General features: G+C 52.8%; 10 protein-coding genes across 10 annotated transcripts, besides 5 other annotated features; 5 read left to right on the top strand and 5 right to left on the bottom strand.

Annotated features, from left to right (window-relative positions):
- Positions 1-443: 443 nt before the first annotated feature.
- On the bottom strand, positions 444-2968 carry N7532_002483 (E3 ubiquitin-protein ligase BRE1; the record flags this gene model as incomplete). The annotated part of the gene is made up of 6 exons (XM_056614977.1): positions 444-617; positions 692-1762; positions 1827-2371; positions 2437-2485; positions 2550-2693; positions 2789-2968. The coding sequence occupies 6 exons, from the start codon at positions 2966-2968 to the stop codon at positions 444-446; spliced, it is 2163 nt and encodes a 720-aa protein (XP_056477949.1).
- A 334-nt stretch (positions 2969-3302) lies between these two features.
- On the top strand, positions 3303-5091 carry N7532_002482 (transcription factor TFIIIB subunit BDP1; the record flags this gene model as incomplete). The annotated part of the gene is made up of 2 exons (XM_056614976.1): positions 3303-3330; positions 3398-5091. The coding sequence occupies 2 exons, from the start codon at positions 3303-3305 to the stop codon at positions 5089-5091; spliced, it is 1722 nt and encodes a 573-aa protein (XP_056477948.1).
- A 172-nt stretch (positions 5092-5263) lies between these two features.
- Positions 5264-6214, bottom strand: N7532_002481 (DUF1183 domain protein; the record flags this gene model as incomplete). The annotated part of the gene is made up of 1 exon (XM_056614975.1): positions 5264-6214. The coding sequence occupies one exon, from the start codon at positions 6212-6214 to the stop codon at positions 5264-5266; it is 951 nt and encodes a 316-aa protein (XP_056477947.1).
- A 300-nt stretch (positions 6215-6514) lies between these two features.
- Positions 6515-8064, top strand: mmm1 (ERMES complex subunit MMM1; the record flags this gene model as incomplete). The annotated part of the gene is made up of 3 exons (XM_056614974.1): positions 6515-6530; positions 6588-6618; positions 6672-8064. The coding sequence occupies 3 exons, from the start codon at positions 6515-6517 to the stop codon at positions 8062-8064; spliced, it is 1440 nt and encodes a 479-aa protein (XP_056477946.1).
- Positions 8065-8368: 304 nt separating this feature from the next.
- Positions 8369-9083, bottom strand: N7532_002479 (acireductone dioxygenase (Ni2+-requiring); the record flags this gene model as incomplete). Its single annotated transcript, XM_056614973.1, has 3 exons — positions 8369-8503; positions 8585-8956; positions 9054-9083. The coding sequence occupies 3 exons, from the start codon at positions 9081-9083 to the stop codon at positions 8369-8371; spliced, it is 537 nt and encodes a 178-aa protein (XP_056477945.1).
- A 260-nt stretch (positions 9084-9343) lies between these two features.
- On the top strand, positions 9344-11486 carry N7532_002478 (tRNA modification protein MTO1; the record flags this gene model as incomplete). The annotated part of the gene is made up of 2 exons (XM_056614972.1): positions 9344-9447; positions 9521-11486. The coding sequence occupies 2 exons, from the start codon at positions 9344-9346 to the stop codon at positions 11484-11486; spliced, it is 2070 nt and encodes a 689-aa protein (XP_056477944.1).
- Positions 11487-12536: 1050 nt separating this feature from the next.
- On the bottom strand, positions 12537-12745 carry N7532_002477 (uncharacterized protein; the record flags this gene model as incomplete). The annotated part of the gene is made up of 2 exons (XM_056614971.1): positions 12537-12544; positions 12571-12745. 2 exons carry the CDS (start codon positions 12743-12745, stop codon positions 12537-12539), a joined length of 183 nt encoding a protein of 60 aa, XP_056477943.1.
- A 2501-nt stretch (positions 12746-15246) lies between these two features.
- On the top strand, positions 15247-15447 carry N7532_002476 (uncharacterized protein; the record flags this gene model as incomplete). Its single annotated transcript, XM_056614970.1, has 1 exon — positions 15247-15447. One exon carries the CDS (start codon positions 15247-15249, stop codon positions 15445-15447), a length of 201 nt encoding a protein of 66 aa, XP_056477942.1.
- Positions 15448-17762: 2315 nt separating this feature from the next.
- N7532_002475 (camp independent regulatory protein) lies at positions 17763-19232 on the top strand (the record flags this gene model as incomplete). Its single annotated transcript, XM_056614969.1, has 1 exon — positions 17763-19232. The coding sequence occupies one exon, from the start codon at positions 17763-17765 to the stop codon at positions 19230-19232; it is 1470 nt and encodes a 489-aa protein (XP_056477941.1).
- A 1738-nt stretch (positions 19233-20970) lies between these two features.
- On the bottom strand, positions 20971-22647 carry N7532_002474 (uncharacterized protein; the record flags this gene model as incomplete). Its single annotated transcript, XM_056614968.1, has 2 exons — positions 20971-21699; positions 21781-22647. The coding sequence occupies 2 exons, from the start codon at positions 22645-22647 to the stop codon at positions 20971-20973; spliced, it is 1596 nt and encodes a 531-aa protein (XP_056477940.1).
- A 1095-nt stretch (positions 22648-23742) lies between these two features.
- Positions 23743-23924: a sequence feature (Protein overlapping with rRNA (N7532_002473, KAJ5109828.1) was converted to a misc_feature.).
- A 57-nt stretch (positions 23925-23981) lies between these two features.
- Positions 23982-24490: a sequence feature (Protein overlapping with rRNA (N7532_002473, KAJ5109828.1) was converted to a misc_feature.).
- Positions 24491-24577: 87 nt separating this feature from the next.
- Positions 24578-24842: a sequence feature (Protein overlapping with rRNA (N7532_002473, KAJ5109828.1) was converted to a misc_feature.).
- A 110-nt stretch (positions 24843-24952) lies between these two features.
- Positions 24953-25024: a sequence feature (Protein overlapping with rRNA (N7532_002473, KAJ5109828.1) was converted to a misc_feature.).
- Positions 25025-25182: 158 nt separating this feature from the next.
- Positions 25183-25312: a sequence feature (Protein overlapping with rRNA (N7532_002473, KAJ5109828.1) was converted to a misc_feature.).
- Positions 25313-26423: the final 1111 nt, after the last annotated feature.

The following is a 26423-nucleotide window of genomic DNA, read 5'->3' as shown; positions in this document are numbered from 1 at the left end:
CATAATACTGCATGTGCATTTCGCATTTTTGCATTCATCGTATCCGTTTCTCTTTTCTCCACAAAGTAAAACAAATGTAATCCTACATGACAGAGATCTAGAGCCACGGCCGAAGAAGTCCACAACGCGCCTCTGAGGAAATTTGAGGGTATCCAAAGAGTACTCAAAGCCGCTCACTCAGCGCCCCAGCGCCTTTGGGAACCAAGAAAAAATAGAAAACCACCAATGCGTCGACCCAGATGCGACCGCATGGAAACACGACATTAACTCGTCAAACGCCGACCCAACAACTCCGTGGGAAAAGATAAAACAAATCAACACCACACCATGGACCTGTCCGGAAGTGACCACTAAAAGAATAGGGTAGAAGGGGGAGTAGAAGAAAAGAAAACAAAAGGTGTCATAAATACATGGAAGAAGAATTTTAAAAGCGATGGGTCGGATCAGAGGGTAACGCGCATGTGGTCGTTACTTCCGAATGATTTGGCGCAGTGGGGACATTTGCGTGAGCGCGAGGTCAGCCGTTCTTCCACACAGGACTTGCACAAGACATGGCCGCAGGTCTTGAGCACTGTATCCTTCCAGTTCGTGCTGCAAACCCCACAGAGAGCAATTTTCTACATCGAGGTTAGCGGACCCATCCAAACTTAATTTTAGAGTGCGGCCAGTGCGGCCGCCCGGTCAAACTTACTCGCAGCATTTCGTACTCCGAAGAATTGTTCCCCAGACTCCTATTCTTCCAGTTGTCCAGGCTTTTCTTGGTGTCCGAGAGCGATTGCTTGAGACCCGCGACTTCGGTCTCGGCTTCTCGCAGGGCGGAGGAAGTACTCCCCAACGTCGAGTCTTTCGAGGTCGAGAGAGACTTCAATTCAGTGATTTGATTCCTCAACCCTTCTGCCATGATATCCCTCTCGGTGAGCTGTTGCTGGGTAGCCCGGTGCCGGTCGAGTGCTGAATTGAGGGCTTCTTTGGTCTCGCTGACTTGTTTCTCCATATTGGACACTAGAGACCGTGCCACGGACTCCGACTCCTTCAGCTGCGAAACAATGTCCGAGGTTTTCGAATTCTGCATTCGAAGTGTACGAACCTCGACCTCACGAGCCTCCTTGCTCTTCATCGCAGCGAAATATTTTTGGTCGGCTTTAGACTTCTCGGCTTTCAGGCGGTTCACCTTCTCCTCTAGGACCCCAAAGTCGGTAACCTTTTGAGATGCCAGAGTAGAAAACTTCTTATAGGCCGTTTGCATGGACGTCAACTCGGTATTAAGCATAGAATATTGGCGCTCCAAATTGGTGTACTTGGAGCGGAGCTCCTCCACCGGCATATCGGCCACATTCTCTGCGGCTTTGGCCCCGTCAATCTGTAGGCGCAGCCTTTCGATCTCCGATTCCAAAGCCGTGATACGAGCCTCACGAGCATCCGCTAGCTCTTGGAGCTTAACGCTAGTCGCTTTCTCTTGGTCTTGTGCCGCTTTGCGCATCTGCTGATCGGCCAAAAGTTCATCGCGGGCATTCCGTATCCGAGCCAAATCGGTCTCGGCTCTCATCAGCTGAGCTTCCTTCTCGGCGATGGCGCTCTTCGATTCTTCCTCAACTTCGAGCTTGTATGCAGTCCTTTCGGAACGGTACTTCTCGGTCTCCTCGCGCAGTTGGCCATTTGTCGCTTCCAGATGATTGATGCGCTTCACCACATCATCGTATTGCGATCGGATTTGTTTGAAGAGATCGGTATGGGCGTAATCGTCGTTCGTAAGTTTCGAGTACTAGAATTTGGACATTAGCAAACATTCACATAGCTATCCGGTGTTCATACAGTATGGGTCATACCTTAATCCTCTGCTCGTTAACTTGAGCGAGCAAATTAGCGTTCTCCGCCTCAAGTTTCTGAAGTTGCTCTTTCTGCTTTTCCGAAATAACGGAAAGCCTGGCATTGGTTTCTTCCAATTCAGCACTGCGGTCTCCCACGGGTGTCCCGCTGTTTGCAGGAGACGATTCCTCGCGCTTGCCCTGGGCACCTTCAGAACTTGGCCGAGCACCTCCAAGGATGTATTGTTTCTCGAGTTTGGCAACAGTAACGCTCTTTGCGCGATCGAGTTTCTTTTCAGCGACCATGTACCGTAGGGAGGCTGCCTCCAGGCTTTCTTCAAGCTGTTGCTTTTCTGCTAGGGTCTTTTCCAAATTGGCGATGGTGACTTTTTCTTCGGCGAGTTTCTTTGCCAATTGGGTTTGTAGCTCCGTCACTTCAGGAGACACATCGGCCGCCTTTGACTGAAGATGAGTAATAATTTCGCGGATATCGTCGGATCTTGTTTTCAAATGCGCCTCGAATCCTTCTACATCTTCAAATTGCAAGGAGCTCTTGAACGATGATTCTATACATGTGTTAGTTCTCAGGCCCCCGGTAGATACGGAAACTTCAAGTGGGGTAAAGACCAACCTTTGGCAACCGCCTCGGATCCCAGTAACACTTTCATTTCATCAATCAACTAAAACTCCGTTAGTCCGGACACATATCTCAGAAAGCGCAATTCAAAGCGGCACGCGACGCACCTGATTGAACCAAGCATCAATAACGCGCAGGTGACCGTCATGATTCGTGGCAGCTTTCAACATTTCACTCAAACGCGACTCCAGTGACTGCTTCTCCCGCTTGAATTCCTGCATCTGTCGCAAGATCGCATCTTTTTGAAATCGCTGTCAAGAGGTGGCACCGTCAGCGCTGTTTCGGATATCAGTGTTAAAGACACCCTTGGGTCTTCAACGTCATAGAGGATCCGGGGGCCACATACCTCGAGGTCATCCTTCCACGGCATGTCCGCATCGGGGTGCGGTTTGCTGCTCCCATTCGAGGTGGTGGCCTGCTTCTTTAACGGAGGGGCCGAATCATTATGGTCCGCGGCGGGCCTCTTCCGGTCTTCCATCTTGATGAGACCGGACTCAGTAGGCACGGGGGGTTCGGCGGCCGGCATCAGTGGCTAGACTGACATCCGATGAGGGGAGTTATCGTCACCACCGAACCGTCCGTCAGCCAAATAGAGGGACCGCAACCGTGTCCGAATTTGGTGAATACAAGTCCAAGACGCGTATGAACGGGTGAAATCGATAGCAAAGGCTGGGTGGTGGAGGTCCAGGGGCGAGTGCAGGGGTGGGATGGTTGAGATTGAAGGAGTGAAGCCAGGAGGATTTTCAACGAGGTTTAGCGCGGCACTAGTGTTCCTCACGTGATCTTCATCCACTTCCCCGGCGCAACTTTTCGCGCTTCGATCTTAATCACAACCTTGTCGTCGACAGCTATGGGCAACAATGAAGGCCTTCTCGAGTTCTGTTATTAGTACGTCATCACTGCCGGTAAAGTGATCGCTCATGTCAATCATATACTGACGATGCTTTTTCAATAGACAAATCGGGCAAAAAGTTCGCCCCCAAGGCGCCTCCCCGCCGCGGCGCGCCGGGTGCGCCTGCTAGGCGGCCCAGCGCAACTCAGCAGGTCCAGGCGCAAACTGCACAAGCTGTTCAGCATGAGCGAGAGGCGATAGGACCTGTTGCGTCCCCTGCGATCTCATCTGCGGAGCCGGAGCAATCGGCGATCACCGAATCAACCCCGCTCGTCGCGTCCTCGCAGGAAAAGACCCAACCTCCGGCCACCTCGAAGTCGGCCACAGCCATTCCAATCCCTCGCCCAAAACCTAGAGCTTCTGCGACACACAAATCGACCATTACTCCTATACCCGCTCCAGATATCTCCCGATCCCCCCGAACTTCGGCCACCGAGCCTCAAATCGAATCTGGAATAGTTCCTTCCATCGAAGAGGATGCCGAGCCATCCACGCGCCGTGGTGCACCCCCAGCACCTACACACACCTCTGATGCTACCTTGAATGAACAGCCTTCTCCCCGCTCGAGTGCTACCCAACCCGTTGCTGCTCCGCCTGCGCCCTCCTTCAGGACAATTGAATATCAGCCGAATCGACCACCAGTCCCGGACATTTCCAAGCCACGCCAAAGACGTCGCTCTCATATCAGCATTGCTGCTACTACAGTTGATGGAACCGAAGCCCCGGGCGTTTCTGTGACGCCGTCAACACCAGACCCGAGTCAAGCAGGTGCCAAGGGCAAAAGGCGACAGCGGTCGGAGGCCGATGGAGCGGGCAAACCAAAGCGACCTCGTCGCCGAAAGCGCGAGCCTACACCGGAAGACGCTGAAACGGTAGAAATCGTGCCGAATGTTGTCAAAATGTCAGATCTCTGCAAAGACTTGAAGACTGGACGGAAGTCGAAGCGTGAGGTCGAATTACGGCGACTAGAAGTTGAGGAATTGGAGCATAAATTGAAGGCTCAGGAAGAAGGCTCAAACAATGCAACTCCCAAGAAGAGCAAAGAAGCTGAGGCCGAGGCGGCTCGGAAGGAGAGGGAACAACTTCTCGAACCCAAGGGCCCAGCAGCGGGCCCTGTCATGCGCATCGTCAATGGAGAGATTGTTCTTGATGCTACGTCACTTGAGGTGGATCGCCATGCTGATGCAGCACGGAACGCAGGCGAACTGGAAGACGTGGTGGAAAATCAACTCACCCGCAAGGTCAACCAGTCTACATATGGCAAACGCTCTAAGACTGAGAGCTGGGACGATGAGATGACGGATCTGTTCTACCGCGGCTTGCGCATGTTTGGCACAGACTTCGGGATTATCAGCAACCTATTCCCTGGCCGCTCCCGTCGCCAGATCAAGCTGAAGTTCAACAGTGAGGAGCGCAAGTATCCGGAGCGCATTAGAGATACGCTTCTGGGTCCTCGCGAAGTCATCGATGCCGATTCCTACTCCGCACTGACAAACCAAACCCTTGACGATCCGAAGATTGTCCAGAAGGAACTGGATGAGGAGAAGAGCGCCATGGAGGAGCAACATGCCAAGGAGAAGCAGTTGCAAGAAGAAATGATGCGCAACCCGAACGGTGCAGGCGCTGAAGAAGAACCCAAGAATGAAAAGGGCAAGGCCAAAGGCAAATCACGCAACAGCAAGAAGCAAGCTGCTCTGAATGCCGCTGGTGGGACTGAGGAAGTCCTGGGATCCATCGACGAGATTCCAGCATTCTGAATGATTTATGATATAAGGGTAGGTGGGCATTTGGCGTTTTGGGCTGGGAAATGATACACAGGGACTATAGCCACGGAGTTTCAAGATCAGTCCTTGAATTGCTTTAGAATTTGAAGTATATCCTTTTCTGGTTTCATGGTATCTTTCCGCCTATGTGAGACATGTAACCCGTCTATCTGCGCCGAGTTGAACCAAGCCCTGTCCCCGTTGTCGTAGTCGAGAATCGCGGTGGTGAACGGCGTGAACTGCCTTCTCCGGGGTCATTGAACCTTCCGAACTGGTATGAACGACCACGGTTACTGTTCCGTCCCATTTGATATCCAGCTGCCGCGCCTCCCAGAATTCCAGACCAGAACCCTGGTCTCCATCCTGTTCTCTCATACCCAGGGGAGCAATGATTGTTGCTATAAGGGGGTGGTGGTCCAGGATAAAACCCATCATCGCCTCCTCCTCCGCTGCCTCCCCAAAACCCTCCCCATCCGCGTCGTGGACCTCCATCTCTTGGTTGTGTTCTATAACCGAAGAGGGCTGCAATTAACGGAGAGAATATGATCGCGAAAACAGCGATGAAGAACCCCAAAAAGATGAGTTCTCCCGCCCAGGCCAAAAGTTTTTGAAAGAGTCGTCCTGTCTTGGCTTTTGTGGGCTTCCATAAAGGCTCCGTGGACTGGCCATAGTACTTTCCAAATCTTCTCTCGCCTTCTTCCGTCAAAAGCATGCGATATTCAACTCCACAGCTGCCTTTAAGGACCCACGGGTCCTCGGAGCTCCGATATCCTTCGCACACCACATCGGTAGAACCAAGCTTGAATTCCGGAGGCAGTTGTGCTTTGCAAGTCCATTGGACATCTTCCTCATCATAGTCATGGCCTTCATTGTTGCAGCGCATTGATTCGATCTTATATAGATCGCAGACCTTCGGAGGTCCAACGCAAGTAAGTTGAGGAATGGGAGAGACGCGGCGAGAGCTCGTCATACGATCTGCGCGCAGTGTCAACGCTTGAACAGTAGACAGTTGGATGGCATTTTTGCCGGGTGGTTTCGCCGTTGATTTGCATGTTGCTGGCGAGGCAAGTAGTAGTGAGGCAAAAGCTGCAGTCAGTGCTGCATATGAGTAGCGCATGGTGAGGTTCTGATGAAAGCTGAGCTCAGCTTCAGCTGAAGAATAACTTGGAGGTTGACGTGGCCTCTTCCTTCAGATCTCGGAGAGTCCTGCAGCCTGGGGGTGGGACTCAAAGGAGCTTGTCACGAACCACGGTGTCCTGTAGATGCAAGTTCCATGGACACTCGGGCCCTCGCTCGGCAGGTCAAGTGGCAACGCCGATAAGCGATAAGCAGTTCAGCCAAGAAGGATCCACCGCGGCCAAAGTTGACCCAACCTCCTCAACTCGGGGATGGGCGCTCCACGACGCACAACCTGACAATGGCGCTCCCACAACGTACGTTTCCTGTTAAAATTTGCTGTCGCGCGTACGATGCTAACATTAGGTCTCCAGCTGAGCCCGTGCCGGTTGCGCCGCAGTCTTCGTATGCCCACCTTGGAAGCGCTTCACTATGAACTAGATCACTAACCTGGCCAGCCTCTCGTTCACGCAGGGATTTCTCCTAGGCCAATTGTCCGTGGTGCTGCTCATCGGCGCATTCATCAAATTCTTCATCTTTGGCGAAGCACCCCCACCTCCCTCGCGCGGCCTGTCAAACCGCACAACCCACCGCCGCTACAGCTCCGTCTACAACACCCCGCAAGACCAAAAGTCCCTCCGAGAAAAGCCGTCAACCTCCAATGTCCTCCGTCCTGTACCCGCTTCTTCCACAAATACCCGTTCGATTCTCCGCAAGACATACTACAGCGCCATCCCTACCAACCCCTCCAAGCATGGCCGCCATCGGATGCACCACTCATCTCACCAGCCCGAGTCCCTGGACTGGTTCAATGTCTTGATCGCGCAGACAATTGCTCAGTATAGGCAAACTGCTTACTCGCTAAAGGATTCGCCTACCTCCTCCATCCTGAGCTCCCTGACCGCGGCCATGAATAACCCTGAGAAGAAACCCTCTTTCATCGATAAGATCACCGTGACGGATATCTCGTTGGGCGAGGAATTCCCCATCTTCAGCAATTGTCGTATTATTGCCGTCGATGATCCCACCAATGCCGACGGAGGAAGGTTACAGGCCCTGCTAGACGTCGACCTCAGCGATGATAACCTGTCTATCGCCGTGGAAACTCAATTTGTGCTCAATTACCCAAAGCCTCGCTCTGCTATCCTCCCGGTCGCGCTTTCGGTATCTGTCGTGCGATTTTCGGGAACATTATGTATCTCGCTCATCCCCGCATCAACCGATCCACTCCATACCCCAGCGGCATCCCCAATGCCAAATCAAGACGCCAATGCGGCTCCAGGCTCTCCAGAAGGCGATGAGTCTTCCGAAGGCCAGAAACCACAAAATGGTAGTCCCAAGAGCAACGTTGCCTTTTCATTCTTGCCGGATTACCGGCTAGATCTTTCCGTGCGTTCACTCATCGGCTCCCGCAGTCGCCTTCAGGATGTGCCCAAGGTCGCGCAGCTCGTCGAAGCCCGTGTCCATGCCTGGTTTGAGGAACGCGTTGTTGAGCCTCGGGTGCAGGTGGTCGGATTGCCGGATCTGTGGCCGCGCATGGGTCGGACAGGTGTTCGTACTGGCGAGGACTCGGATGCGGGATCCACAGCTCCTCCGCGCAGCTCGGGCTCCGCCGAGGGTCCAATGCGCTTCTCTGATGAACGTGAGCGAGAGACTGAAGGACTGAGGTTCCGTGGGCCGGTGGATCCCCGGTTAGGACTGGGCGGTGGCTCCCGCAGCAGTAGTTTCAATATGGATTTGGTGGGTCTTCGGAGTGCCAGTATGACTCGGGAGGATAGTGCCGGGGTTGCAAGTGACCATTTTGAAATGCCCGGTGGCTTGCCTGCAGGGACGCCTGTTCCTCGAGACTGATTTTGTGTCTTGGATGACGACGCTTGACGAAATTTCTAATCTAATCCAATGCCTACCGTAGCATTGGATACATCTTGAATTGCAATGTATACATAGCTAGAATAAGAGCAGTGGCTTTAAAATATGAAGTCAATAGCCGGAACAAGTCTCCATTTCAATATCTAGTATGTGCATTTTTGTTCAAAAGGATATCGAAGAGCATAAACAAGAACAAGAGACTTTCAACCTCTGTTCCATCCGTCAGTCATTAAGCATTTCAACCCGAAATCAATACCGAAAAGAAAATTCCAAGCATTTATGAAGTCTAGTTCGCTGCAGCGGTCGGCTGCAGATAGCTGTCTAGGTAGTTCTTGCGGTGCGGGTTCACATCGACCTCAGCTCCACGGTTCAGCGGTGTCCACTTGGGCTCGTCCTGGAAGAGACGCATCGCCTTGACATACTACAGGATGTGGTTAGTCAATCAATCCCAAATCACCGAATTCCTAGAGGGTTGGTATTTCAAGAGGGAAATTTCACATACGTTCTGCTCATTGGTCGTGAAGCGGTGGTAAATACCAGCAGGAAGAATAATCATATCGTCCTTGCGCAGGCAGATCCGAATCCATTCATCCTCAACCCCACGAACATCAAAGTATCCCTCTCCATCGAGGATATACCGGATCTCCTCATCCTCATGCAGATGCTCCGCAAAGAACATCTTCACCTTCTCCTCGTACACATCTCCCATAGTCTGAGGCGAAACGCACACCTGATCCCGGTTCTTGTATCCGCGGTTCTGAGCCAGGGTATCGACGGCCTCAAGCGTCGGGCAGTGGTGGTATAGAACACCGAGCTTGGTGAGGGTCTCTTCCGAGACTTCGCGACCGGAGTCGTGCGGCTCGCGCTGGTCGCCCTGAACACAAAATGTACATCAATGTACTGCGTCATTGCCAATGGCGGCCGATCACTTGGGGTTGAAACAGGTTGTCTGGGGTAGTTTCCTGACTTACCGGCTTGTTGTCGTACCAGTAGGCTCGCATTTTCACTGCTGTTGTGTCTGGATGGCTTGAAAAGGGGGTTTTGAGGCCACTGTGGTGCAATGCAGGTTCACAAGTGAGAGGTGAGATCCCACTGAATATTGCTGCCCCGCAATTGGCCGATGGCGTAAGATGCTTATGTCATTTCTTATCCACACGTGACTGAGTATATTTTTGTCTTATCGTTCGGGCGACTCTGAGGGTTCCTGGAATTTGACGATCTCGAAGTCTCGATTCGCACGTTGAAGGCACCTCATCTCGCCATGGCTTTTCGGGTGCGGTCGGTGGCTTTGCTGCGACGGCGCATTGGTGTTCCTGTGTCAATAGGCAGGTCTCGTCGACTTGCGACTGTTGCTGAAAGCACGCAGTATGTGACTTCCCCTTGAACGTGTATGAAGACTTGAGCGCATTGCTAACCGTTCACTTTTGTGTTTCAATAGGCCCTACGATGTCGTCGTTATTGGGGGTGGCCATGCTGGATCCGAGGCATGCGCTGCTGCTGCTCGATCCGGAGCGCGTACTGCGCTTGTGACGCCCTCGCTTTCGAACATTGGTGTTTGCTCGTGTAATCCGAGTTTTGGTGGAATCGGAAAAGGAACGATGATTCGCGAGGTCGATGCGATGGATGGTGTTGCTGGACGGATCATCGACAAGGCTGGTATCATGTTTCGAGTGTTGAACCGCTCCAAGGGACCCGCGGTGTGGGGACCGCGCGCGCAGATCGATCGCGATCTGTATAAGAAGTACATGACGGAGGAACTGGTCAATACCGAGGGCCTCAGTATTGTGGAGGGCAAGGTTGCCGATATTGTTGTCTCGAAAGAAGGCATGGAGAATACGCCTGGTGCTCAGGGCAAAATTGTTGGCGTCCGACTCGAGTCTGGAGAGATTATTCCCACAGGGCGTGTTGTCATTACAACTGGTACTTTCCTGGGTGGTGAAATTCATATTGGTCTGGAGACATTTCCTTCCGGACGTATGGGTGAAGCTCCGACATATGGTCTGAGCAAGTCTCTGCGTGATGCAGGCTTTCAACTCGGCCGTTTGAAGACCGGAACGCCGCCTCGCCTGGACATGAAGTCGATCGACTTTTCGGCTTTGGAAGTTCAAAAAGGAGACTCGCCTCCTATGCCATTCTCTTATCTCAATGCGACTGTTCAAGTTGGCGACGAAGGCCAACTGAACTGCTGGATGACACATACCAACGAGGCCGCCCACGAGATCATTCGCGCAAACCTGGATAAATCTGTTCATATCAGAGAAACCGTTCGAGGACCCCGATACTGCCCGTCTTTGGAATCGAAGATCATCCGGTTCAAAGATAAGGAACGACACCAGATCTGGCTTGAGCCGGAAGGCTTTGCGCCGAACGAAGTGATTTATCCCAATGGTATCTCCATGACTGTCCCTGCAGATGCGCAGTACGCCATGCTGCGAACTGTCCGTGGTCTCGAGAACGTGAACATGCTCCAGCCAGGATACGGAGTTGAATACGACTACATTGACCCGCGGAACTTGCGTCCAACTCTGGAGACCAAGTTGATTAGCGGACTTTACCTGGCGGGTCAAATCAATGGTACAACAGGCTACGAAGAAGCCGCCGGACAAGGTGTAATTGCTGGTACGAATGCTGGTCTGGAGTCACAAAACCGAGCTCCCATGACTCTAACCCGGTCCGATGGATTCATTGGCATCATGATCGACGATCTCATCACCAAGGGCGTCTCAGAGCCCTACCGTATGTTCACGACACGCAGTGAATACCGCATTTCAACCCGATCTGACAACGCCGACCTCCGCTTGACGCGCATGGCCCGCGAGGCCGGAGTCATCTCTGACCGTCGTTGGAACGCCTTCACAGAGACGGAAGCACAGATCGAAGAATTGCAGTCTCTACTATCAAAGACGAAGCTTTCTTCAACGGCCTGGTCGCGCAAGGGCTTCAAGGTCCGCGCAGATACTTCGGTGCGCTCTGCACTCGACATCCTCTGTCTGGATGGAGCAGACATCGATACTCTCATTCCGCATATCGACTCCACTCCTGGTACAGCGTATACGGCTGCCTCCTTCGACCCAGCCATTCGAACTCGCGTTGCCATCGAAGGCCGCTATGCGCCGTACTTGAAGCGTCAGGAGAAGATGGCCAAGCGGTTCCAGCAGGATGAGAATCTGTTGCTACCCGCTGACCTGGACTATAGCCTGATCCATGGGATCAGTAATGAGGAGAAGCAGGCGTTGGAGCGTGTGCGACCTTCGAGTGTTGGTATGGCTCGTCGTATTGAAGGTGTTACGCCTGCTGGTGCCCTTCGTCTGTTGATGCATGTGCGGAGAGGTAGTGGGTTCACGAAGGAGATTCCTAGCGAGGACGATCCTGCTGTGGCTGATATGTTGCGTTCGTCTCCTTAATTTGTCGAGTGCATCCATGGATCTGCATTTTGATTTCAGCGAAACAACTGGGCGTTGATTGTACAATATGGGCTGGATTTCTTTGGATTGTATTTATCTATTTTCCCTCTGCCTACATAATGACGAATGGAGCAATATGGTGTGTATTATCTATCACGTTGAACTATAGAATTAGTTTGAAACCCACAATATGTGATTTTTAACAACGATAGTGTGCATTTTAAAGTCGTTAGAATCCTTGGCTACAATTAGGATCAGAACTACGCACATATATATATATATACATCTTCAACTCAAGACACAGGCAAACTCAAAGTACTTCTACAACATGACAAAATCAGGACCAAACCAATTCAACTGTGAAATGGCAGCTCTTTAACAGTACCCTAACAGGTTCTATCTACTCTCTAACCCCGGGGACACAATAGAACCTCCATCGACAAAGTACCACCCCAAAACTCGATACTCGCCCAACCTCCTCAAAAAAGCAAAAACCCCGTACATTCCAATCCCCAGACAACTCAAACACGCGAGGACAACCCGGTCTGGCACGCACGCCGTCCCACCATACTGGAATCCACGCAAGGGGTGCCGATCAAGGCAGCAGCACACGGCGTCATAACAGGGATGCGTCCTGCACGTCGGCACTAGTTGGGCATGATGGGCAGTAGATTCTCTAACGCTAGTGGACTCACAGTCGGGTATAGTATTCCATCCTGTCCGAATTTCGTGGCTGTGGATTGGTTTGTGCGTTGCGGTCATGGCGTGTTGACTTTTGTTGTCCCGGTCTGCTGGTTCTGGGAATTCCAGTTGGGCATTACACTAGTACTGCGTGGTGTGTAGTGTGTCCGGGGCGTTGGAGATGATCTGAACTTTGTTGGAATTACGTCGGCATGCAGTATTTCTTGCAGAGGGCTTGTGTATACTCCTTCGTGATAAGGTGATAAGTGGATAATCGCGAATCAGGTCATTTCTCATATCCTCGTTCAGCATACCTAATGTAGTATATCCAGTGGATAGTTTGTAGATAGTAGTAGTTTCCACCTCCCTCTATTCGCCTACCGTAAAGTATTCTTCTACTTACCGTAAGCCAGTGGCAACGAGTTCCCTTCGACACCCAATCCTGTCCCAGATTCATCCATTCCACCATCCGATCGATCGGTATGCTCTTCCACATGAAGTGCAACAACAGGGGCTCGTCCTTGCGGTAAGACGACGCTAGTGAGGAGGAGCCCCTTTCTCCAGTCCATCGGCGTCATTGCCCTAGGTTCAACGCTGACGCCTGGGCCTAGCTCGCGTGATGGGCGCGGAATCCAGTCGGGGCTTGGGCGTGGCGAGGTCACATAGGTGGGGTTATTCGTGGATTATATTGCGAAATGGGCGAGTCGGTGCATTGCAGTGCACCGCGCTGCAGAATACAGCTGGCTGAGGTGGTGATAGGTGCGTTTCGCGTCTATGTGGACTTTCATACAAATAGATACTATGTATACTACTCCTCGTCATATACTATGTATGTACGATGTAGTTGGCGTGGTCTGGGGCCCCCTGGGTTCGCCGCTTATGCTTATGCTTCTTCCATGTTCCTAGTACGTACCGTCGACCGCATACTTGGGCCATCTAAACTAGCATATCCCTAACCATATCCTAGGTACCTGTAGAGGGCATGCGATAGGCAGGTGGTGGCTTCCAGCCTTGACTAGCCCCAGCACTTCTATGGACAAGGGACAAGGTCAGAGGACAAGTTACACCACGCCGTTGGGTCGGTAAACGTTAGGCGTGTCTCGGAGGAACTCCTCTAACCGGTCACGACGGCTGGGCCAAGTGACAGGTGATGACACGATCTACCTTGTACGACACGAAACCGGGCGCCGGTACCATCGACGTCGTACAAGGTGCGTTGGCCGTCAACACGAGTGGTTTTTGCTTTTTTTACCTTTTTTTTTTTTTTTACCTTGATTCTTTTTGCTTTTGCCTTTCTTTTCTGTGGGGCGACGGTACCAACTGCTTTCTTTTTTCATCATTCTTCAGCTCGTTGCTTCTTCTCATGGCTAGGCATGCAGGACGATGGAGTCAATTCGTGCTTGGTTTGGCTTTTGTGGAGTCTACCTCCACTTCCTCTTCATATCATCCCGAGCCGACTTGATCTTCTAGTCCACTTTAAATGCCGAGAGATGATGATGACGATGATGATGATGAAGGGGCTCCGTAATTACGAGCTGCCATCTCGGGCACAGACTTGGTCAGCACACAGCAATGCTTAGCAGAGCATCTCTCAGGCAAAGATTAGCGTACTTAGGGTCTGGCATTCTGTTGGGGTCGAGGTGGATGTGTCGGGTTCGTCAGGAGATTGGCATCTTCGAACCAAGAAAATGGATTCCACTATGGATCCCCAGAGAAGAGGTCAAGGCGTAGGGCCCGATGTTTATTGCGCTACGCTATACCACGAACCACTAATCCTTCTTGGTGATAATGATGATGAGCGCGATTGAATTTCTTAGTCTGCGGGTCTCCGATCTCTCCACTTGTCAGTCTCCATCAAAGAGCTAACCACGCTAGAGGGAGGTCCTTCGTCTTCGTAGGCAAGCGCTAGGTACCTTAGGGTAGAGAGCGTTCGCACGTCGTCATCTGCCCTGTGCGAGCACCGAGAATGGCATTATTAGACGATCGTGATGATCACTGATCTCAGACCCCCAGTCCCTCCGATCTCGTTTCAGCGCCGCGCTGTTCGAAATGTTTCCTGCAAGTCTGAGAGGCCAGCGCCGCGTTTAGGATGAACCTTGAACCCGGTGCCATCAACGGGGGCTAGTGTTAGTGGATCAGTCATCTACAAAGTATGGGATAAAGAGGGGAGGGGGTGGGGAAGAGAGGACAGATGTAGGGCAACAAAGACAAATGGAGGATAGAGGATATACGAGGGGGTCCTGCGGGAATATGTCATTGGTAGTTGGCACTATCGCAGGGAGAACGGGGACAAAGGAGGCACGGAGAGTACTCGGAGGAAAGGAGCCAGAGTCAGAGCCCAGGCAATCGCAAGCAGACCAGACCATACCCCGAGGACCAGATAGGCAGGAAGGGATACCAGCAAGCCTGGACTGGGCAAGAAATCAAAGATGAGCTGCCAATCACCAGGTGCTGCACCTGTTTCCCCGTCACATGTTGCCCGTTACAGACACCCACATCGTCCTCCCCCCTCCTGGAGACGCCAACAACTAGCGCGATCGTCGAGGGGTGGCCAAGAAGGACTGCCGCTAGCACCGTCCAGCGCCCAGCAGCACCACAGCTCCAGTGCCAGTATTTACCAGCTCCCAGCGCGCACTAGCACTAGCCCGGGGGTCCGCTGGGTTTAGTGCCGGGCGCTGGTGAGTAGTGTTGGTTGGGGGATGCTGCCGGCGCCGCCGCTGGTCCTGACGGTCGAAACCGGATCGTCGCTTCCCCGAAGCGTGATAGGTGATGTCTTCGCCGGGCCTCGAGAGGGGTAGAGTGCACAGAGTTAGACCGGTGAAGATCATCAGACCCTGCGGGATTTCTTAGCGCAGTCGAACCAAAAAAAGAGGACGGCTGTCCACGCCACACTGCTGGTTCCAGGTCCAGTCCAGTGGTGGACTAGTGAGGCCATGCGGCCGGTGGTGTTTAGTGCCGCGATTTTCATTTGGGGATGCAAATTATTTTGGACTCCGTAATCTGTTTGTGTTTGATTTGGAAGGTGCTCGCTTGCCCCGCTGTCTTAATACGAGACTCAGGGTCCCCTCGACCCTCCAAGATGATCAACTGCTTCATCTTCCGTACCGAGAAGAGGACATGCCGAGTCATCCTCTGTATGCCGTTGAATCACATCAAACCGCTCCAAGGACAGCGAGGGAGCGTGCAGCGAGTGTTCTTCGACTGCAGAATGCATCTGAACAATCTGGGCGCCCCGAGTGTCTGGTACGGTGGTGCGCCGTCCGTGGATGTGGGTTCTTAGTGCGGGCGAATGGGAGTGGAAGATCTGCACGAAAGCTGGAGATGATTTGTTTACCTGGTGGGTCGACACTAGCCTAGCTGGGCGACGCCATGCTGCGCCCTCGTAATGGAGCGGAGCATGGTCGTGTCTCTCCTCCGTGCGATTCCCCGCCCTGCGCGCTTACCTGGGACTGCTTCTGGCGAAGATGATGGCGGCTTGCTGGCTGGTGCGAGTCCAGAACCCCGGCGATCGACCGAAAGAGGATCCGTGCCATGACTGGATCTGGATACCGCGCTCTTCTCATTTGCTGCTGGCGCCAGATGAAATCATCATCTGCTCCCCATTTCCCTTCCCTCCCCCAATCCACCACCCCCATCACGTCCACTCCCAGCACGGCCCTACTGAAGGAGGGATCCCGAGGATCATCTCCCAGCTGCTTGGGTCGGGCGGTTGGTGTTGGTCTGTTCCCTCTACGTGCCCCGAGGCAAGTCGTGGCCGACCCAGCACGACCCCATCGTGGATAATCCTGGAGTTCCCTAGTGTCGCGTATCGACGGAAAATCATGGTCTGACACTGACAGTAACATTAACATTGACATTGACATCTGTCACGGCGCCAATTGAGTTTTAACAAGCGTGCGCCAACTGGGATCGTCTCCTGTTCACCCAGTTCGCCGGGACCATCTGAACCTGAAACAGCGGAGGACAGTCGTCCGTTGTGTGAAGAAGCAGAGCAGAAGAGAGTTTTCCGCCACGAGCTGCCGATCGTGACCAAATGAGGGGCAGTATGTCAGTGGACGCTTGTAGTCTATCTGTAGGAGTTTAGTGTGCTAGGCAGGGACTGGCTGGGGACTGCAGGGACCAAGGATCCGGTCAGCGTGGCAGTGTGGCAGTGATGTGACGACTCCTTGGTCAGTGGTTGCTGGTGTGCTTGGTGCTGCTGGATCTGCTGAGGATCTCCCGCGAAACTTTTGCCAGGATCCAATGCGCCCCAGGAACGGGACCCTCTTGCCCAGCACGCAGAAAACAAAGTCATTAAAGTCTATGTAGAATAAAGACTCGAAACCTTGCGACGCGTGCGACCGGTTCTGCACATCCCGCGGTGCTGATTGGAGGCAGGGCGCCAGCGCCAACCGAGTGGTTGTTTTCCCGCGTTTTTTACTCCCACGGGCCCTCAGGTACAATAATGGCGGTACTGTCGTAGGCTCCGCCAGCGCGGGCGCTCAGTCCCATTCCATCCCTGGCCGCGCTAGCTGCAGGCCAGAAAATGGGCGGATCCACGGGGTCAGGCCTCCAGATCTCTGACGTGCCGGTGATCACTTCGTTTCCGCCCCATTTTCTTGGGTGGAGGCCCCTTTTCCAATAGTTCCGCGGCGGTGCCCACTCGTGCCCACTCGCGCCCACTCGCACCCACTTGTTTGCCCCTTGGAAACCGTTGAGTCGAAATCCCCCGATGTTCCACTGCTGGCTGCGGCAGATGTGCCCAGAGATGAGGTGTGGTCATGGTCGTGAGTTGCGGGCAGTGAAGGAGGGAAGAACCAGCGATGGCGGCGAGGCAAACCGTGGGCGGCGCGGCGACACCCACGGGAAGCTCCCCAATCTGTCAGGTAGACGTCCGAAAAGGGTAGGCGAATTTGCCTGAAGGGGCTGAGTCAGACACAAGCGGAGAGAATGGCCTCCGATCGGCCCACTGGATCGATGATGATTACACTCGACTCGACTAGGGTATTTACTCGAACGACGACAGCACGGCCATGGGTATGGTATATGATGGGGTTTCATCCCGTATTTCTCCGTGAGTGACACCGTCGCGCGGTTCATCCTGTTTCTTCGAGGGGTCTCTACGACAGTCCTCTGGTACAGATATTTTTTTGGGCCTACATTAGTTCGTACTTGTGCTGCGCTTGACCAGAGAGAGCAATGGGACAGGGTATCCGGCGAGGAGCATACTGTAGTATAGCAGTAGTAATACATCCTCGAACTACAATACTGGGCGTAATCTCTTATATCCTCATCGCTACCCCTGTCCCTGGTTCGCCCCGCAGAACCCTCCGAGTGTTTAACTTAACATTAATTAGCCTACCCCTTTTCGCGCTGAAAGACTGACCAAAACCTCCCACCGCACCGGTGGACCAGATCTTCGATCGGTGCAACCGGTTGACTCGCTGACTCTTGGGTCCGTGCTGCGCGGCGATCCCTGGGTTTCGCCAACCCGAGGAGGGGTTAACTCAAAACCACCGCATCCGCTCTTCTTTCTCCATACCCTGGTCGATCTCTTAGCTTATTTCCTCTCCCCCTCCTCATATCCGGGGTACCTGCGACACATCTTCCCACATCATGGTGAACGGGACCGCCGCCGTGCTGGAGCCCACGTTCACGGGGTATGTGGCTACCACCAACGATGCCCTCATCCTCTTCGAGGCCTGCTTGACCGGCGTCCTACACCATGTGCCCCGGCGCCCGCACGATCGCGAGCGCTCGCATCTCGTCCGCAGTGGCAGCGTCTTCATCTACGAGGAGAACTCCTCCGGCATCAAGCGATGGACCGACGGCGTCACCTGGAGCCCGAGTCGCATTCTAGGCAACTTCCTCGTCTATCGCGAACTGGAGAAGCCCTTCCCGCCCGGTGAGAAGAAACGCGCCATGAAAAAGGCCAATCGTCGCCCGACGCCCGCCACCAGGCCTGGCGAGCCGTATCCGCGCCACGACAGCAACGGCTCCTCTACCGGCTACTCACCCACCTCGCCCTCCGGCCCCTTTGGAGACCGCCCGCACCAGTCCGAGGTGGAGCGTGCCCTCGTGGGATCGCTGGTCGATTCGTACGGCTTCAAGGATTCCGGCCTCGTCAAGAAGACCATGAGTGTGACCGTCATGGGCGTTACCCACCATCTCGTGTCCTATTACAGCGTCGACGACGTGATGCGCGGCGTCCTACACCCGCCCTCGATGGTGGAATCGCTGCGCTACATCCGGCCCCGGGTCGATCTTACGCAAAAACAAAGCTTCCGCGCTCCGATCGACGATGTAGAAACGAGTGTTATGGAGAACGCGCACGACCCGTCCCACGCGGCGCTGTATGGATATCGCCCGCCACAAATGATGGCACCGCCAGGTTACGCCATGCCAGCGCCCTCGACCGACTTCTACATGCACCCCAGTCCATATGCTGCCACACATCCACCACAAACAGGCCCGATCGCGGGTTATTCGATGGGCGGATCGTTGCCTACTCAGCAAGCGTCCAACCCATACCTTCCTTCTCCCGCTGGCCCCACGCCAACCGCTATGACGCCCAAAATCGAAGACTACCACGCCTTCCGCGCCGGGCCTTATGGAGGAAGTATGGACTCGCTCAGCCACAGCGCACTCTCCTCGTCGATTCCGGGTGCTTTAAATACGGCAATTCCCAGCTCCTTGAACGATCGAAACAGGTCCACCTCAGACCACAGTCCATCCGCCTATCGCAATTCATCTATCTCTTCCCGCAGCGTCGCAACCGACGCTACTTCACCTATGGACGCGTCAACTCCCGCCACCTACTCTCGCGGTAGCTTCAGTCTCTCCAGTCAATTGGACTCCGGTCAGGCGACGAGTCTTGATTCTCGTGGACTCGGTCCCTTGGATCCTACAGTCCCCCGCCGTGAATCGAACCCCATGCACCATCAGCCGCCCCAGCAGTCCTTCTATACGCCGGATCGCACACAGTATTACATGGGTGCGGCGGCTCCCCCGGTGAATCATCCTCATTATGCGACTCAGCCTTTGTCGACCTGGACGACGACGGCACCAGCCCAGCCGCAAATCTAAATGGGTACGGATTGAGGTGTCTTTTTTTTTTATTGGCTCGGTGTTGGTTTACGCTTTTTTTTTTCTCTATTTTTTTGGATATCTTATTTCACAGGGAGCTTTGTTTTCCAGGTCCTTTGGTCGTTACGGCTCTTTGCTCTCTATCTATTACTCCTGAGCTCTTGTTTTGAGGGTGGGTCTGATTTGGTTGGTTTGGTTCGAGCGGGAGTCGGCGGCCTTTTATTGCTATATTCATTCCCCTTTATTCTTTCCCCTTGAGTGTTTGTTTTATGACTATTTGCTGATAGACCCCCTTGGTTTCGGGAGGTCCTACCCATAACCTTGATCCATATCGTTTTTCCTGGGCTGGGATTGGTCGGAATTCATCGGGAAAATACCGGTTCCCGTTTGGTGTGTGTGCTTTTTTTGGTCACTGTTCAACGGTGTACTCATGTTTGTCTATATGGCCTGGTTTCGTCTTTTCCCCGCAATGTCGCCTTGAAACCCCTGTTTTTTATCCCTTTCCTTATGTGCGTGAGGCTCTCTGTCTTCGGAATTCCCTGGGTGGCGTTTTCTCTTCCTTCCGTTTTGTTCTTACGATGTGATGCAACTATCCCCAATTACCCAAAAGGTTTTATTTTTTATCTCTTATTCGAGGTTTTTTCTTATTGATATACGTTAGTCTGGGCTGGGTGCATGCAACAACTGATATCGAGACTAGAGGTGGTCTTGAATTGGAAATCGAGTTGAGATCCATTGCATTGCTTGTCGTGCTCTCGTTCCATCCACTTCACCTCATCTCGCCACACCTCACCCACCCCACCTTTCCTACCACCTTTCCTAAGTCAATTTGCTCTGAGGGCGGACTAATTGTTTCTGGGCCGGATGTCTCCTTTGGGTGGCTATCGTGCTTGTCGCAAACTTCAGGACGGGGTTGGGCTGGTGTGTGGTGTACTGGGCATGAGCAAGGAGAATGATTCCGTGTATTTTCTGGAGTACGTGGATGGCCAAATGAGAGGGGCACTTATCCTCTATGAAACTCTATTGTACGTTGGGTAAACTCTTATATACTTCGAAACTCTGTATTGTGGTTGGCTCGTCTTGTTTGACTCGGTACCCATGGTATACATAAGGTTAAGTCCGGAGTCTCTTTTAGACTCAAATTATAATATTATTTGGTTAACTCAACTTTCGTTCAACTTATCTGGGGCAGGAAATCAAAACCATACCATGAAAATGAAGAGAAACGATACTACTACGGTTATTCACTCTTGGATGTCGTATAATCTTTCTATGGCCTACCTCGTGGTACATTGGCGACCTTCATGTACTGCTTCGCCTCGATCCGGGCGGGTATGCGGCCGCAGGAGATAAGATTAGACTTTGATAGAAGTTAGTTTGGCATCTCTTGGGTTGGCCTGGGCAAGATAGGGGGGACCTTATTTGCTATGGTCACTGCCCTGGCATGTATGTTCACTTCTAACATTGAACGAAGTGAGATCGATGTTAAAGATATCTTAAAAAACTCCTTCGCTTTGGTATTTCGGTAGCTAACAATATTCAAGCGACTACATGACTCATACAATAGATAATAAATATATATAAAAATAGAATAGTGAAAAGAGCAAGTGCCCCTGCTTAAACCTCGCTATGCAAAGTTAACCTCTGTGCAAAGCAGCCGCCATGCAACCGAAACGCCATGCAACCGAAACGCCATGCAACCGAAACGCCATGCAACCGAAACGCCATGCAACATCTATCATGTCACCGAAAACAAGACATCTAAGCTTTCAGCCTCTTTCTCGGTCAACAGCAACGACGGCGTAAGTGGTCGATTTTCCATGTTCATGATTCGTTTCGGCGCCTCGCTCGTGTCGTCGTCCGAGGCACACCCGTCCTCCGGAGGGCTGGTCCAGTGGACACTTCGGAGCATGCTGCTGCGAATGGTCTCAATATCAACGCCTGGTCCGTTTCCTGATAGGGGCGGCCACTCACCGGCACCAGCCTCCTCGTACTTATCTTCATTATTTTTATTCGGGTTCGAGTGGTCGGAAACGGCCGACGTGTTGCTTTTCGTGCTTGCGTTTGTAGTTTGCGGGTGTCGCGTGCACGGAGGCGATGTCATTGCAGACCGCAAGGCCGAGGGGTTCATTATCGCAATTCCGTGGCTCGGTCCGAGAGAGAGGTTGAGGTTGTTGTTGGTGGTGGTATTGGTAAGAGGAGCTTGGATGCCGGCGAAGCTGGGCTGTGCTTGGGTGGGCAAATTCGCTTGGCTGGGCAGGTTGGTTGTGAAGGTCGGGGCGGCAGAGAAGGTTGCCAGGGATGTTTGGGCGCCAGAACCTTGTGTTTGGCCAGTGCTCTGCATTTGCTGTAGGGTTTGCATGCCTTGTTGGACGCCTTGGTTGGGGTTGATGGAGCCATATTGTCCAGGGTATCCTGGGTGGAAGGAGCCTTGGTCGGGGAGGTTGGGTTCAGAAGGTATCTCCATCTAGAATATAATAAAATTGGTATTGGCATGCTTTGGGGAACTACCGCAAGAAAATTCATAGCTTTTGGAGCTAATACTTACCCGTCGACTATACTTTCTTCCCGGCATCGCGATGTAATCGTCAAATTGGTTCACAAGCGACGCAAAATTGAACCCACGCACTCCGTCTGCTGGCTCAAAGCGCTGCCCGATCTCTCGGTTGAAATCAATGTCTCGCTTGACAGGTTGGTAGGAAGAAAACCCGAGTAACCAGCTAGGGTAGCTGCCATACCAAGACTGAATGACAGGGTCGATTTCGAGGGTCAGTTTCATCCGGTCGTTCGGTTGATACTTTTGTATCAACATGACGAATGTGAACTCCCGTGGGAGACCTGATCGCTGCAGGTTGTTCTCCTCCAGTGACCAGACAATTTCGGCCGCTTCGGCATCGAATTCGCGGCCACGAGGACTCTTCAAGGTGCGCGCAGAGCCCTGGATGCGCATCATTTCGTATCGGCGATATCGACTATTCATGCTGCCGGAGGGAATCAGGTTGGCGCTGATGGGAGTCTCCGAAATACCAATAGAGCCGGCCAAACTGAAGGTCCATTCCATCGTCTCGGGAGAGACGGTGCCGTAGATGAGATGCGGCGCATGCATCAGAAAACGCGGGTTCTTGGGGCGATGTTTGGGACGGGAGTTCTCATCGGTCGAGGTTGACGGCTGGTCGGCTCCTTCGATCGAGGCTCGGATCGTGGCTGATTTAAACCGATGTGTGAGAGTATGAGGCGAATGAAACACAAAGCTGAGGGCCAGAAAGTCGACATTATTTGCCCCATTATCGGAGACGGCCGGGCTAGAATAGTAGCCATGCTGGAGGCGCTGGACATACGCGGTGATGTACGCGTCCCCAGGCAGCTGGCGCTCGTAGATACTCTCTCTGTTTATGAGGAGTCGGGGGTTTGACATATTTATGTCGTGCGGTTTGTCCTTCTTCTCTTTTTGATGATGGTTGTGGTGGTCGTGATGGTGGTGGTTGTTTGGGGGTTTTGCGGGAGGCGAGGACGACTTTGCGCCTCTGGTGGTCGGAGCTGAGGCAGCCATCTTGGGCAGTCTTGAGGCAGTCACTGTCCCTTAATACAGAATCTCGTTGACACTCCATCTGGGTCGTCTTTGTCGACAAATGCAGCCTGCACTCTACAGCTGCATTTCTAAAGGTGAAGCACTTTTAAACAAGCCAGTTTCAGAAGTCTAATTCAAGCCGTCAATTTCTTTCTCATTTCTATGCGGCATCATCGGGATGATGTCGGCCATCAGGCGGGTTGTCATGTGTTGAGAGCCGTCAGATGAGTAAATGGTCGTGGACGGCCATAGTGACTCATGCCTAATCTTTCCAGCTCCATGGTTACGCGTAGCTTCGTCCTTGACGACAGCCAAGCTAAAAGAGCAAAATGACGAAGGAGCGAGGGCAGGTCAACTGGATCAGGGGGTTGCATCTACACAGGGAGAAAAGCAGGCGCGGAGGTACAAAGTGGACGGCCGATCGGCGCCTTCCCCGACCAGGGCCGGAGAGGGTCAACAATTCTCCGCGCTGAAATCCGCGTCGGCTTCATCTTGTCGCGAGACTACATCGGCTCTCCGTGGCGAGTGTTCGAGCAACGAGATTCCGCTTTGGAGACGGTTCGCGGACTGTGCTACGAGCTGTAGGCTGCCATCCGCCCGCGCTCCTCCCGGAAGAGAGACCGGGTCCCCGCTAACATTCATTCCAGTGCCACGGCTGTACTATAGAACATCATATGTTTACTTGTGCGGGAAAGAAACCCACACATCGATTTGTTTGAACCGTCTCTATCTATTCAGGCAGCTCTTTTAAAGACAGCCGCGACCCGACCCGGTGCGATTGGTAGCCATCCGCAGCTAGGCTCAGCTCCAGATCCCGTGCCGGGACATGCGTTGACCTGCTGTCCAGTTTTACCCAGGCAACACCCCTTGGCCTGATTCATCACGGTAAAATACTCCAGTCGACTCACGCTCGCTCATTTTCTCTTTCTGTCTTGTACCACCATGCTATCTGCAGGCGCTATCCGCAAGCTGCCTCTTCGGGCGGGCCAGGGGTCTCGGGCACTCTGTGTCGGCAATCCTCTACTCCGCGCCCAGAGTCAGGCGTCTCTGCGCATGGATGCACTGCATCCTAGATGCATGTCCACGCTGACCCGATCCCCGGCTTTATCCCGGCTACCAAGCAGGTAAGTCACCATTCATCTTTCAACTTTCAAGTGCCCCTTAAATCTGACTTGCGACAGAAACACTCTCCAACACAAGGGCCTACGGGTACTACCCACAAGGACATCTCTTCTTGCACCACACAGGCGGTGGGCCGCCTCTCAACCCCCTGGGGGCCAGAAGGACTCAGAGTCTCAAAAGTCGGTTCATGCATTGCTCGCAAAGAAGCACCAGTATCTGCGCAAGGAAGTACCGACTAACCACGAAAGCAGGCCTGTTTCTACCACGAAGCGCATCTTGTCCAAGATCCCCCTGGGAAACACACACGAGAACATCTACACCATCCCGAATATTCTCACCTTTTCGCGGCTAGTCGCCGCACCCGTGGTTGGCTATCTACTTGTCCACGACTACCATGCAGCTGCACTGTCGTTGTTTGCATATGCGGGTATTACCGATCTCGTCGATGGTTGGATTGCTCGAAAGTACCAGCTGCAGACCGTGGTGGGGACCATTATCGACCCCATGGCCGATAAGCTGCTGATGACGATTGGTGTGGCCTGCTTGGCGGTGAACGGATCTCTCCCAGGTAAGCCAGGATAACCCCAACGGCCTGTCAAAGACTCTTGACGGGGCTATCCATGCGTCGACATTGTTTAGTAACCCTTCCATTCAGTATGGTTAGCTGTAGTTATTCTCGGTCGCGACGTTGGCCTGGCCATCTCGGCAATCTACTATCGGTGGATCTCTCTTCCGCCGCCAAAGACCATGGCGCGCTACTGGGATTTCTCCCTGCCATCGGCAGAGGTCAAGCCTACTGAGATCTCGAAGATCAATACGGCCCTGCAGCTGGTACTGGTGGGTAGTGCGATTGCCCTCCCTGTGGTGCCGGAGTCGATTATTACCGCCTGGCATTTGAGTGAGGTGATGACTGGATTCCAGTGAGTATTTCCCATGCTATTATCCCCTCCCCTGTGCCCTTTTTTTGTTTTTGTGGTTGGATGTGTGGCAAGTACGACGATGGTTTAAACCTGTTCTGGGCGTTGTCTAGTACATACGACCATAGGGTGTGGAGAACAGGGCTTCCCGTCCGCTCAGCCGTACTTAAGCCACACGCCGGCAGGTTAGTAGTATGGTGGGTGACCACATGCGAATCCCTGCTGTTGTATGTTTTTTGTTTTTTTTCTTTCCTCTCCTTTCTACTATAATTTTTTTTCTCTCTTTGTTATCTTCGCGCGCGTGTTCGTCTTTCTCTTTTTTTGTATGATGCTAATGGCTTAGGTACCTTGTCGCCGGCACCACCCTCTGGTCGGGCCTCAGCTACGTCTTCTCAAACAATGCGGTAAAGATCCTGAGTAAGGAAGAGATTCAGAAGCGGATTGCTCAGGCGGCCAACAAACGCAAGCCTTGAGTACTGAGGATTGACTGCTCAGGGCTTTGTATAGTAGACATCTTGCATTAGGCGCCACATCCATTCTGTACCAGCATTATCCAATTATGTGACCTGACATTCTAGAAGGGGTTTCGTCTTGTTTTATCATTCTAGGCATAAACGGAAACTTCTATTTTTGAACTTGCCCCCGCCAAATCTTACATAGTCAACTAACTGTTTTAGGATATGGGATGGAACATCGTCTCCGCCTCAGCGATCGATAAAATTCTCGGTTCTCCTGGGTGCTAGGACTGCTATCTTTACAGATTGACTTCAGTCTACGTTGATTTGTCGTGTCGGTTTGGAAGGACCTGATGGGTGATATTAAATTGCGTTAGACTCGGCAATTGCATATTCCCGAGTTTACTGGGTTATAGTGTGAGATCTCGATACGATCAAGATATATATAAATCGCAATGAGTTAAATTACCGAATACACTGTACCAAGGATTCAGAGCTCTCTTGTATTTGTCGAATGCCCTAAGCGATACGTCTGTTAAGTGATACTAGCAATTGTTTCTTGTATTTCTTCTGACCCTTTTTTGTCCATTTTCCTCAACTAGATCATGCCCATTGGTGCAACCGCAGTAGTGCGGCAACTCTACGACTAAATCGTCCTGTCCCGACCGGGCGGGCGGGCCCAGGCGTTCGGCTGCTGTTCGACCGGCTCGGCTCTGCGTTGCCCCGATCTACTTCAACCTCCAACCAATTCGGCTACCTCGACGGGACTTCGTTTTGGGTTGGCGATCGACGATTAGCAAGATTCTCTAAGCGATGCTTGGTAATTTACTAAGCCAGGAAGGTGCTTAGCAATCGCCCGCATGCGGAGCGGTGTACCGCCACGAAGGGTCGAATCGGAGAGATCTCATGCAGAAGTCGCCGGGAGTTTGGCTGATTCATGCGGGTTCAGACGTTCCAAGTGGGGCCTGGAGTTCATTACTCGTGGTGATTCTGCAGACGGAATATATATTCCAGCAGCGACCCCTACTACTTGTTCGGGGGGGAGGGGGGCACGCTAAACCCAATCGGGTGTCCGATAGGGCGAGGAATTTGAGATTCCGCTCCAGATGCAATTGTCAGCCATGCTGAC

This window comes from Penicillium argentinense (assembly GCF_028826775.1).
Source record: "Penicillium argentinense strain IBT 30761 chromosome Unknown utg000003l_segment0_segment0, whole genome shotgun sequence".
Lineage (NCBI taxonomy): Eukaryota > Fungi > Ascomycota > Eurotiomycetes > Eurotiales > Aspergillaceae > Penicillium > Penicillium argentinense.
The sequence above is the reverse complement of the archived record's forward strand: the minus strand, read 5'-3'. Positions and strand labels throughout refer to the sequence as shown.